This window comes from Protomyctophum bolini (genome assembly GCF_963924005.1).
Source record: "Protomyctophum bolini genome assembly, chromosome: 20".
NCBI classification, from domain to species: Eukaryota; Metazoa; Chordata; class Actinopteri; order Myctophiformes; family Myctophidae; genus Protomyctophum; species Protomyctophum bolini.
In genome coordinates this window covers 5,739,447-5,753,279 of record NC_137881.1, presented here as the reverse complement: position 1 = coordinate 5,753,279, position 13,833 = coordinate 5,739,447, and the positions used below count along the sequence as shown (strand labels likewise).

The following is a 13,833-nucleotide window of genomic DNA, read 5'->3' as shown; positions in this document are numbered from 1 at the left end:
CGAGAGAGAGGGAGAGGGAGGAGAGGGAGAGAGAGCTTTGGCTGGAGAGGGAGAGAGAGCTTCGGCTGGAGAGGGAGCGGGAGAGGGAGAGGGAGAGGGAACGTCTGGAGGAAGAGAGAGAGAAGAGAGAGCAGGATGTGGAGAGACAGAGGCAGAAGGAGAGGGAGGAGTTCTACAGAGCGCAGAAGAACCAGGCCCACCAGAACCAGGCCTTCCAGCCTGACGCCCAGGCCCACAAACAGGCCCACCAGAACCAGGCCTTCCAGCCTGACGGCCAGGCCCACAACCAGGCCCCTCGCTCGGCCTTCCACCCGGTCAACGGCCCCTCCCTGCCCAGGGAGAACCAGGGAGAACACGCCGCACAGAGCCACACGCCTACCGAGGTAAGACGCACACACACACACACACACACACACACACACACACACAAACACAGGTACGCGCACACACACACACACAGGTACGCGCGCACACACACACACACACACACACACACACACACACACACACACACGCACACGCACACGCGCACACACACACACTTCTGAGAATAGTAACATGCCAGGGACATTTCCACTACAAGGAAACACCCCTAGAGACCGATCGATGCCAGACAAGCAAACAACAAATAAACACAAATTAAATTAAGTATATTAAACGTCAAATACGCAGCCATACAAAGCCCACGGCCAAAGTGTGTGCAGTGTGTGCGCGCCCACACACACACACACACACGCACACACACATGCATTTGGTTGTCATTATTGATTTCACAATATACTCACCAGTACACCGTTTCTTAATAACGCAACACAACCGTCCGGTCCAATATATTCTGCTCTTCATAAAGTAGTATTTCCGGGTTAGTTCTCTCCAGAAGGGTTCTGGTGTTTGTCTGTAATCCGAAGCAAATGATTCCAAGGCACTCACTTCTCTTCAGAAGGTTTAGACGAGCTTTATTCAATAAAACACGAGTACCAGCTGTGAGCTCTGAACGTGAACAAGGCCACTGGAGGCCCAAACATTGTATTGTACCCATGTTTTTACTTCTTTGATGATGAAGACAATGTTTCATGAAAGCTTTTCTTTCGTACCATTTGACCCGACCCGACATCCCTGTTCTGTTCTGGGGCTAAAACTATAAGCAGAACATAGCAGATCACCATGATGTGAGCTTGTAGAGTCAGGCTGCTTTCGGCAATTATTTAATAATCAATCTGGTCAAACTAAGTAAGTATAGGGTTTACTAAAAGGGATATTTCACTTTCAAAAAACACATTTGGTCATTTTATCGTCTACTGAGCCTCATGCGAACACCCAAGACAGTTTTTTTTAAGTTGCTTGATTCAGTATTTAGATATTTGATATTCATTGTAGCTGTCCCGCCACCCTTCCTATACAAACCCATTTGTCAATTCAAATTCCATTTTAACCATGATAGATTCATCTACTCTGGTGACTGATACTTACTAATTAATACGTGAGGGGGACGTGGTTTTTCATTTACTGTTTTAATGTTTGTGTTGCCACAGATTCACGTCATATTTGAGGCACAATATGACCTAATTTCTCCTTTCATTGTCAATTGCAAAAATACGAGACGTGTGGGGACAAAAACTGTATATAGGAGGGAAGTTAAAAATGAATATGAAATATCTAAATGTACTGAATCAAGCAACTTATAAACTGCCCGAGTAGAGGTTGAAATGACCAAAAAGATTTTTTTTAAAGTGAAATATGATCCCTTTAACCCTCTTTCTGTTCCATGGATTATTTTTCTTTTCATTAATTTATTATGCTTTCCCACATTATTTGGACCAAAAAATTGGACCTGCCACTTCATCTTCACCAGCCACAGAACCACCATATAGTCCTCTTTTATTTTTATTTTTAACGGAGGGTCTGGTGTCGTTTAAGCCTCTGCTCTAATATATCCAGCTATGGGTCCCAGTGGCGTTGGCGGTGGGTTGTGTGAACGTTCAATAAACATGCAACACTTCCAAGAGAGCCTCTCCGAGGAGGAGGATGAGTCATCTCTCAGTGTTTCTGCCCCTCTGATGACAGGAGAAGAAACTAAAGTCTGCTGAATGTTGTTAAAATGTTCCATTCCAGTTGAGTCTCTCTGACCATGGTGAGGAATAACCAGAGGCCCTCTTTTCCACCAGGGTGGGAACCGGTCCAGTTCTTTTGGGTTCTTGAGTCATGAGTCAGAGCTCCATAATTTGGAACGATAATTAAGAATTGAGTTTGAAAAACCATACACCTATATTAACTTGTTTATAGGATCAATATAAGTAAATTGATAACCCTTCCACAGTAGTAGCTTTTTCATATTTAAATTTCAGAACATTTGTAATACAATAAATCATTATCTTCGTGTAAGTAATCAACTGTGGAAGTTTCATGGTGATAACTATGAATTACATTTTTACCTATCTCGTATAGGCATGGTTTTGCCCACTAAATTCATAATTGCGACGCGCCGTGAGCTTGTAGATCGGCTTTTTTCACCATGCAACCAAATGTAAAATAACTTATACTGGATCTCTTGTCCACTATAGTCCCTTCCTAACATTTTAGTCTAGGTTTTTTTGTTGACGAAATTGTCAATATATGTAGTTTTCATCAGTGAAAAAAGGTAGTCGACGGACATTTTTGGTCATAGTTTTAGTCGACGAAATCAACACAGCTGCGTGACAACAGCAGTTCTTATACGCTCCCTCAGCGGTATAAACATCGCCTCCAGCGAACGCTTTCTGAGGCTCAACGCTAAGTGGCCACTTGTCCCAAAGAAACGAGCGGTCAAAGTGGTCGGTTAAGACACCGAACCTCCAAACTGTTGCATGACAACAGCGGTTCTTCTACGCTCGCTCAGCGGTATAAACATCGCCTCCAGCCGAGCGAACGCTTTCTCTAAGGCTCAACGCTAAGTGGCCACTTGTCCCGAAAGAAACGAGCGGTCAAAGTGGTCGGTTAAGACACGCCGAACCTCCAAACTGTTGCATGCTGCTCAAATTCTAAGAAACTTCTGAACTCCGGCGTGGAACATTCATCATTCCTGGCCGAGAACTTGCAGGCTGGCGTTGAACTTGAGGTGGATTCGGGCGAGCGAACGCTGGACATTTCATGTCCTCGGTAATAACAGGGTCACGTTACTTCTCGCCGGCCGCAAGATCAACTCCAGCCTCGTGGGGGGGAGGGGGGAGATATGAACTTTTAGAGCCTTTTTTACCCCCCTAAACGCTTAATCCATTAAAAACCCTATCATTTGACGCCGGGCTATAGACCGAGCTGACATTTGTTATCAGCAAAATGGCTCTTCAAGTTAAACAGACACTTGGCTGAAACCGCCGGGCTCCTCTATTTGGTTTTGTGTAGGCTGACCACGCAGGGTCCTGTGGTGTGTGCGTGTGTGCGTGCGTGCGCCTGTGTTGTGTTAGGGGGGGAAGTTTGAACCTCTGTTTCCGCTCAGTCGGAATCCATTTTCAAATGAAAGTTATTTGATTCTGTGCCTGGTGCGATAACCCCTGTGATGAGATCTGCTCTTATTATACGAGCCACCGAAGGCGTCCAATAGTTTTACTATTAACAGATGTCCAAAAAGAGCTATGCAGAGGAGAAATAAAGGCATTGATTCAGATGCATGTACATGTGTGTACACACACACACACACACACACACACACACACACACACGCATACACACACACGCTCGCTCGCATAGCCTACGCAAAGATACTGATTCCAATCATATAAAACATACATTCAGTTGCACATAGACGACTCCTAAATGTCATTTCATTGTGCAATTTTTGCACTTTGGTATGTATTGGCATTGTCCTTGTGTTTGCTCGCCTGTCTTGGGTGTAGGAAGGAAACCCAATATAAAGATATATGGAAATAATTTAAAAAAGACTGTTATTATTATTATTATTATTATTCATGGACTGTCGCTCAGCCTGTTCCCAGCTGAACATCCCAGCTGGGTTTTTGAGAGAATGGTAGGAAATTGTTCTGAGGGAATTGTTATTGGTAAAGTGTAGCCCTGCCTGAGGGCCTGCTTCAGCCTCAGTGAACACACAGCTGGGTCAGTGTAGTTCCTTTGATTGTATGGGAGGACATTTACACCTGCCGCCCGATGTGTACATGTTTATGGAAGTCTATTTGCTTGCATGTCCATCGTGTGTGTGTGTGTGTGTGTGACTTTACCAACTGTGAATAGTCTCAGTTTTTAAAGTTATTTGGGAGTTATTTTGGGACTCAAGCCTATAAAGGTCATCAAATACAATTACATTATTTTCTTAGGGGACAGGAATATTTCCTGGGTTTTCATTAAGATGTTATACTATCAGTTAACAGTTAACGATTCAAACCGTGGAGTGGACAGTCAATCAACGCCGTCTGTGTCGCCCAAGGGCAGGCAGAATATCGACCAAGTGAATCAATCGACACAGGTGACAAATTCACAAATTCATCCACAAATTTGATACTTAAAAATATCGTCTCGGTCGGGCACAACCTTTTATTTATTTTGTTTTTAATTAATCCTCTACGTCATCATACAACAGTCTTGTCACACAAATCCTTAATTGTGTTGGGTTAGAATTTGAGAAAACATACCGAACCATGTGATTTGAATATAATATGTCTGATATTTACTAAATCAATGAAAACAGAGTCAATAGGTGCTCCCTCTCTCTCTCTCTCTCTCTCTCTCTCTCTGTGTGCAGATGCTACTGTACATGTGCTCTCCAGGCAGAAACACACACACACACACACACACACACACACACACACACACACGTCTTCTACCACACACTTCTACCACATGACTGTATGAATGCCAACGTGACTCAAGTGAAGAGGCTGCACATTCATTTTCCCATGTCGTTATCTTTATTAACACACACACGTAGATACACACACATGGCATGCACATCTTTCTGGGTCCTCACAGGTTGTATAGTTAAATGACTTAACGTTGCGTCTGCTCTCTGATTTGGTTAGAATCAGCACATGTTGGTTAGAATAGTTAAAAAGCAGCACATGTTGGTCAGAATAGTTACAAAACAGCACATGTTGGTTAGAATAGTTCAAAAGCAGCTCCCGGTGGTTTAGAGTTGCCCGCCCTGAGATTGGGAGGTCGACTAGGGTTCAGTCTCTAACCATAGAGTCATCCCAAAGACTATAAAGATGTTTGTAAAGTAAAGAGAGGTTGCACAGCTCGTAGTCACCATGCAAAACCTCTCTCTCTCTACGTGGTCCTCAGACAGACGAGCCCTCCGTCGGCTTCTCCAGTCATCTCGGTTCTCCATACATCTGGCCAGCTCCTTTGTGCTTTCTGCAGCGGCATCTTTCTTTAGTATACGTCCACGTAGGTATAGGTGTGGGACGTTCCTCTCCATCGATGCCCGTGTGTTGGTTCCCACAGTACAAGCTTTTTGGCCCGGGAGTTCTTGGTGTCAGGTGGCAGCTAGTCTCATCCTCCTCACTGCTATCTCCTCCAGCATTCACAGCCATAGAGGAGAACAGATTCCACGTTATAATAAAATACCTTTATTATAAGACCTTATATAAGACTATAATAAGGCTACTTACTTTACTTTTAGTTTTGGAGGTCACTCCATTCAGTCGTTGCTGTTTTACCCTATGTACAGTCTAGGGTCTTAGTCTAATTAATCAATGATTTGTTAAATATCGATTATCTCATAAAATAAATAAATATGTTGTTAGATTAGCTGTTTCAGTTGAGCTCTACACTACAGTAATGGGTAGGGATGGAGCTCGTTAATGTTTTATTGATAACGATCACCTTATCGATCAGGCTTATCGAGCCGGGTTCTTATCGAGATCACTATCGAGCATTTTCTCTTTATTATATGGAACGACGAGAGACGACAATACATTCAGAACAGAACCGTGCAGTGTCTTTTACTACTTGTGTTTACCCGGACAGACAGCGCTGGTTGGCCGGTATCAATACACCTTTAGACCTCCATGTTTGTGCCAGCGTCGACGATTCGATTTATTTCTTGATCGCCTCTTGTCTTGATTGATTGAACATGACATCATGGTGCTTGATAACAGGATTCATAGAAGTCCAAAGCTTATTGATACCGGGTACTCGATAAGCTTTGGTTTTTCCGGGTATCAGGTTTGGAGCTCCGTCCCTAGTAATGGGTTATGGACGTCTGTCCTTATAGCATAGTTCCATCTCCTCCTTTATCTCCCCATGAGTGAGGTGGTGTTGGCTAGACCTCACTCTGGCAGCAACTTATCTCCCCTCTAGGCAACTTATCTTCCCTCCAGGCACATCTAATATGGTCTCTCTGGTGTTATTGGGAGCCGTAATGAGAGTGCAATGAGGTCGTCTTTCTGCCGTTCCCATCGTGGGAATAATGAAGCTGCTCGATGCGTTCTGCAGGCGCATCCTGTGTTTTAGTCGTAATGAGCCTAAATCAACAAGAAAAAAAACGCCATTAACGGAACAGATACTGTAGTCTATGGCTCTGGTTATGATGAGGCTGCCTGACATTCCATTCATAGAATCACTCCTCTATGTCTTTGTTCATTTCTCTCTTTCATCCTTTCCTTCTTTCTGTTTATAGCTCTCTCTCTCTCTCTCTCTCTCTCTCTCTCTCTCTCTCTATCTCTCTCTCTCTACATTTCATTCCTTATTTCCTTCCTTTCATCTTCTCATCTCTCTCATCCCTTGGTCGTGGGTGAAACGGTAACCTCGGCTAAATGTGTTCCGCAGATGTACCGCTCCTCGTCTAACATTCTCTATCATTCCACTCATTCTCTTTCATTTTTATGATCGTTTTTTTTGTTGACATTTGCCGGTTTTAGTGCGTAGCGTGCCCTGTGTACCAGAGGGTACAATAAGGTCACGGGCTGTATGATGTGTTTATCTTTCATTCTAATCGGAATGGACTATTGTCCATTTATCTCGAGGAAGCAATCTGATTGGTTGAAACGGCTTTCTAGCCATGCTTAAACCCACGATATAGGAACACCTAATCAAAACAAAGACCCTGCTCTGTTCTCCCAGAGCGCAGCAGACTGGGTGGCTAGGCTAGCGAGTTTCTTGTGGTCGTAGTGGCTACTTGTGTCATTAAAAAAATATGATTCTTTTAGCGAACATCTTAGTTTTAAGGGTAACTGTTGTATAATTGCAATATTACACTCGAGGGTGTTCTTTATCGTCATTAATGCACGTCTGCTCTGCATTTCGGAGTTCCTGCAGAATCGGAGGCGTGCATTAATGACTGACTGGCTGACTGACAGAGACAGACAGACGGATATGAAACTTTACTGTAAAATTATAACCCTGCAGATGGAAACGCTGACATATCCTATGTTAACCCATTCTGACCTGAGATCAGATTCATACGAGGTTTCCGCTGCACACACACTGGTCTGATTAACCCATTCTGACCTGAGATCAGATTCTAAAAATGTCAGTCGCTCTTCGATTTTTCAAAAATAGCAGACCTACAAGCTCGTAGCGCGCCACTCGGTGGCGCGCTATGAGCTTGTAGATCTGCTATTTTTCAATAGCTAAAGCATGACGTGATGCTAACACCAAAACGGGTTCCCGTTCAGAATGGGTTAAAATTGGCTAATGCAATACTATATTTACAAAATAAATCCTGGATGTCCTTAAAATAAAGCTCCACATATAGATGGATGGATGGATGGGTGTGTTGACTGAATGGATGCGGGCTGACCTTTCATAATGAACACCCTCCTCAGCATTCCATTCCATTCCATTCCATTCCAGTGCAGGGTTTGAATTAACTCTCCAATGAATCTGTTTCACAGACCCTGCTGTACCCTGCCCGGCAACAGGAAGCGGCCAAGCTCAACAGGAAGTACAGCCTGACTGAGAGGTGAGCCACTTCCTGTCCGTCTGTGTGTATACCGAAAAAGCATGCCAGATGGACAACGGACGGTGCAATGCATGCACACGCACACACACATGCACGCACGCACGCACACATGCACGCACGCACACACACACGCTGGACAAATGCAGGTGTTTGCATGATTTAATGCATGCAACACACACAGGCATTTCCTTTCTTTTGATGTTTCAAAAGAAAGCATCTCTCTCTCTTTCATGTGTCTTTATTCCACGGCATGCAGCACACGATACACGCAGACACAGTTGGACACGACCCGGCATTCAGACCCCAAATCATTCCCATTCTCTCTCTCTCTCCCTCTCCCTCCCTCCCTCTCTCTCTCCCTCGCTCTCTCTCTCTCTCTCTCTCTCTGTGATTGCCGTTATAAGTACGCCCCCAGGGACCTTAGGTGGGGTTTAGTCGGCCTATTATAATTGACTCTGGGGAAATCCTATCCAATCAGTGCCGGCTGTTGAGTTCACTAAGTGGTGCAGAGCAATCATCCAATGGTCATCGTGATATGACCGCAGCGATGCTGTGGTTGTATGGCTGCTCCTATACATTGGAATGGGAGAGGAGAGGAGAGGAGAGGGGAGCGGAGGGGAGGGGAGGGGAGGGGAGAGGAGAGGATGATAGTTGTCAGTAACTCTCAACTATCTAACTGACTTCATCTCGTCTCTACCTTTCTTACTTTCTCGCTCCCCACTCCATCCAAATTCTTCATTGTCAATGGCATTTAATGTTTGTGTTCAGACAGAATCTACACTATAGCTGTTTATAGAAAACCACTGACAAAACAGTCTTTCTCTCCATGTATGTTTCTCAGGGACTTCCCCAGGTGGAGGTCTGACCCCAGGCAACTAGAGGCTCCTGACCACCCCCACCCCCAGCACCACCACCATCCCCACCACCCCCAGCACCAGCACCCCCAGCAGCCCCCCCACCAGGGGGGCAGGTGGGGTGGAGGAGGCCCCACCAGCAGGCGTAACGACGATGCCCCCCCACCGGGCCCCCTGTCGCTGCAGCGCGGCCGGGCCATGTCGGAGAACGACCTGCGCTTCGACAGCCACCGCTGGTCGCCGGCCATCTCGCTGACCGGCAGCCAGACGCTGAGCGAGCTGGAGGAGGGGGGAGGGGGAGGAGGGATTGAGGTCGGGGGGGAACAACCGTCGAGAAGGTCCGACCCTTCTCGACCTGGTGTCGCCACCGCCGATAATATCGCCCGGACCAGAAAGAAGACCCCGCCCCCTCCGAGGCCGCCGCCCCCCAAGTGGGAGGAGTTCCAGCGGCGCAGACGTGCCTCCCACCACTCGCTCTACGCCTCCTCGCCTCCTCCTCCTCTCCTCAGCCCCTCCTCCTCCTCGCCCGCCACCCAGCCGTCCTTCTCCCCCCTCGCCGAGGGGCCCCGCGGCCCCCCGCCGTGCGGCGTCTCCCCTCCAGAGACCTCCTCCAGGCAGAGGTCCTACAGCCTTCCTCCTCAGAGGCACGAGGTGGTCCCGGAGGAGGGCTGTCGACGCTGCAGCGGCCGCCTCCAGGGTCCCGCTCAGGTAACAAATTTAAAACTAGACTAAAAGTTATGAAAGTACTCGTGGACAAAGAGATCCAGTAGAAGTCATTTTACACTTGGTATCGACTTGGTATCTGCTATTTATTTTGTAAAATAAGTCATTACGACGGCATCAATTAATTAAATCAATTAAATACATTGGCTATAAAATGTGACTAAAACTAAATGAAAACTATTCAAGAGATTATGACTAAAAACTAAAATCAAACTTTGCTGTCAAAAGCAACACTGGAAAAATGTACACGATAACAAAAACAAATTTCAGCCACCTTCCTTTTTACTTATGAAACTGTGATGTGACAATAAAGATAATACTGATTCTGATGGTTCAGGTGCCGGAACACCCTGTCGACGCTCAGAGCCAGCCTGCCACGACCACGCAGGACCGCCCCCTCCTTTCACACGTCCCGTCCAATCACCAGAGCCACCAGCAGCAGCATCCCTCCAATCAGAACCAAGTTCTTCCAGAGCAGCAGCCGCAGCGCCCCTTTTCCCACCACGCCCCCGCCGCAGCGTTCATCAATCACGTCGGCGCCGGTCAGCCTTCTCCGCCTCCTCCTCAGGGTCAGGACCGCCCCTCCTCCTTCGCCGTGGCCCCGCCCAGTCCCATGTTCTCGCGGAGGGCGTTCCGGCCTGTGGCTCCTCCCCCCAGAGAGAGGGAGGGGCTGGTGAGGAGTGGCGGCTATGAAGGACAGCACGAGAGAGTGGACATGTTGCCCCCACTGCCTCCCCCTCCCCCCGTACCGCCACTACCCGCCACAGAGCACTGGGCCAACAGGTGAGATAGCCCTAGAACGGCTCTTGTTGTACAGTATTTCACATACAGAGCCATAGAACACCCTGCTTAATTTCTGGTCGGACTAATTAATGCGTGGTCAAATGTGATAAATGCTCCGTTTGTACTCGCCCATTAAATAATTCCAAAGACGTGGAGTGAAATATGGTCCTCTAGTTTTATATCCATGTGAAAGTTCTGGCACAAAACGTGTATTTAGTGAATTATCTCCACTTTTTCCAAGAGATGCACACGGACGTCTTTCTCTCCGGGCGAGAGGGGGCCGGAATGATCGCTGGACTGATTTTACGAATACGTCCTGTTTACCGCAGACGTCATCACCAATTGACCAGGGAAACACAAAAGTTTGGGTCACACAATTGGCAGGTGTTTTGCGATAGGTGCTGGGTAATTAATCACACCACCTGCCCATTTACGAAGTATAATTAAATGATCACAGGCATTCTAGGTCTACAGGTGAGACTGAGCCAGCTGGAATGTCTATTGTTTAGATTTGATTTATTCTGTCGGTTATTATTACAGTATCTTTTAAAATGTTAGTTTTACATGTTAGTTGTCCATGTTCATCTCTCCAGGTCCTCTGAGATGGACTCCAACCACAACCCAGACCAGGACAGGCAGACGACGTCCATATTGAGGCCTCCGAGACAACAACAACAGAACCAGAGACCGGGGGGCGTGGCCGAATGGGAGAGAGGAACACCATCTCCCAGAATTCACAGCAACAACACGACGACCACCCCCACCACACACCACCACCACACAACAACAACAACAATGGAGAACGGAGTGGGAGGCGTTGTTGTGGTCGGCGGCACGGCGGCCATCTCTCCGGAGTCCTACTTCGCCATGAACTACGAGCAGCAGCAGCAGTTCCTGAACAACAACAGGACCTTCCAGACGTCGCAGAACAACCTGAACAGCGTCCAGGCGGCGGTGGTCACGACCGCCGTGGAACAACGCCAGAACATCCTGGAGGAGGGCGAGGAGGAGGAGCCGGAGGAGGAGTCAGAGACCACCCTGAGCCCCAGCCCCGCCCACAGCCTGGAGGCGGAGCTGGACGACATCCCCATGGAGACGGACATCGATGACTTCCAGGTACGGTTGTTGATGTTTCGTCGACTACCTTTTTTTCTCACTGAGGAAAACTAAATAAGCTACGATGACTAAAACTGAGACTAAATATATACTGTCAATTTCGTCAACAATTAAAAACTAGACTAAAATGAGATAATTATTATCATACAGCACATCAGAAAAAAATATGCACAACGTTAAAGGGAAACCAATGGAATTTGACACAAAATGGGGGAACATTATTAATAATATAAGAAATATTGAGGGGAGGCTACCATGACAAACTGACTATGATGAACTTGCAGATTGATGAACTGATAAACGCATTAAGACATTAATAAAATATGCAGTTATTGCAGTTATTATTATTATTATCCTGTCCTTTCATGTGAGAAAACAGAGTATGCGTGGGGAAACTAAATGTATGTTTTTTTAAAATGTTAATATTATGATATTTAGTCGACTAAAACTAGATTAAAAGAGAGAATATGACTAAAACTAAATTAAGTTTTGCTCCCAGGAGGAGGAGGGCGGGCTCCCGGGCGACGACCTCCCCATCATGGCCACGGAGCTCCAGTGTTTCGCCCTGCCGGTGACCGTCCTGGAGACGGACATCGACACGCTGCCCAGCTCCGAGGCCTCTCCGTCGGGCAGGGAGCGGGCGGAGAGCGGCTCCCCGGAGGAGGAGGACCAGAGGAGGGCCAGGCAGAGGCTGAGCCTGGAGCAGCTCTTCCCCCAGGGCGGTGAGGGGGAGTCGGGCACGGAGAGCTGGAGGAGAGACTACAGGAGCAGCACGGAGGAGCACAACTCTGATAGTTTGGATAGGTAAGAGAGAAGGAGTTTGAGTCGTGAGTCAAGTGTGCATGTGTGCGGACGTACTCCAGCCCGTACTCCAACTTTAATGTCACCCCACAAGTTTACTGGTGTAAAACATCTGGTTAGGATGCCTCTCGAGCGTCTCCCTAGGGAGGTCCTTGATGCATGTCCCCACTGGGAGGAGACCCCGGGGCTAGACCAAGGATCATGTCCCACTGGGAGGAGACCCCGGGGCAGACCAAGGATCACGTCCCACTGGGAGGAGACCCCCGGGGTAGACCAAGGATCACGTCCCACTGGGAGGAGACCCCGGGGCAGACCAAGGATCAGTTGGAGGAATCACATCGACTCACTGGCCTTGGAACGCCTCGGGATCCCCCCAGGAGGAAGTTATACTAATGTTGCTCTGGAGAGGGAAGTCTGGGGCTCTCTGGTGGAGCTGTTTGCTGTGTGTGTGTGTGTGTGTGTGTGTGTACTGTATGTGTGCATGCACACACACACGGCACATGTGTGTCTACGTGCGTGCACGCAGGAATTACACAGCCCATTTGATTTGTACAGGAGCTAATTGTTCCTGCCACTAAGCCCATTCCGTCTCTCTCTCCCACAGCATTCCTCGCCCCACACTCCATTGTTTAAGGCAATCTCTAACTTCCCGCTCTGTGACTTCACCAGACACGGGTCTATATTTCATTAAATAGCTTTTTGTGTGTTTAGGTTTAATGTGCGGCTTTAAGCTACTTAGTCATATTGGACATATTATAACTGGCAGCAAGTCAATCTCTTCCTTCCTTCCCGCTCTCTCTCCGACTTACAGTACCAGCCACGGGAATATGGTTCATAAACTAGCTTTCTGTGTGTTTTTGTTTAATGTGTGCTTTAAGCCACTATGTCATGTTGGACATAATATAACTGCCAGCTAGTTTTACACAATTGCAGGGAAATATATTTGTTAAGTCTGTTATGAATATGCGTTCTTATAATGAACAGGTAACAACTTACTTTACAGTAGAGTTGTTCTGGTATCGGTTACTCGGACCGATACCACCCTCAAGTACTCGGTACCGGCCCGATACTTTGACCCGAGTACCAGAACATCCAGTTGACACTATAGGCTGAACGAATACAACGGGAGACAGTCTGACCCATCACTGACTGCAGCAAATCACCAAAAACAGCATATATACAATATACAAAAACCACAATATACAAGCATAAATGACAACTGACAAGTGTAGATCGGAGATCCATCTGCATCTATGAGAAAAGGGGGTAAAATAAGTGGTTACTCAAGTACTTGTACTAGGTATTGGGACAACTCTACTCTACAGTCTCTGAATTGTTTTGAGGTTGGTAAACTAAACTCCACCCATCCGGTAATTAACGAAGCATAAATGCAACAGTCAGGATTATTTGGCAGTGCAGTTTGAACCATGATGTAGGTCAGCCTCTCTGTTGCCACCTCAGGTCTTTTCCCAGCATCTCACGTTCCTCTCTCTCTCTCTCTCTCTCTCTCTCTCTCGCTCTCTCTCTCTCTCTCTCTCTCTCTCTCTCTCTCTCCTCCTTCTCTCTGTGGCTTGGTTGGTTTATCCGTTTCGACACTCATTCGTCTCCATTGACCTCCATTCATTCCTTAACACAATCCGCTGTGTCTTAAGTGGCTTAATTAAG

The 13,833-nt window shown here is 47.0% G+C and overlaps 1 protein-coding gene across 1 annotated transcript in view; it reads left to right on the top strand.

The window, feature by feature from the left end:
• Positions 1-13,833, top strand: part of shroom4 (shroom family member 4) — a 94,263-nt gene that overhangs the window by 70,644 nt on the left and 9,786 nt on the right. The window contains exons 6-11 of the mRNA XM_080793144.1: positions 39-383; positions 7,824-7,891; positions 8,733-9,453; positions 9,806-10,251; positions 10,845-11,367; positions 11,867-12,171. Coding sequence (XP_080649270.1) covers positions 39-383; positions 7,824-7,891; positions 8,733-9,453; positions 9,806-10,251; positions 10,845-11,367; positions 11,867-12,171 — 2,408 coding nt within the window. The remainder of the gene's footprint in view (positions 1-38; positions 384-7,823; positions 7,892-8,732; positions 9,454-9,805; positions 10,252-10,844; positions 11,368-11,866; positions 12,172-13,833) is intronic.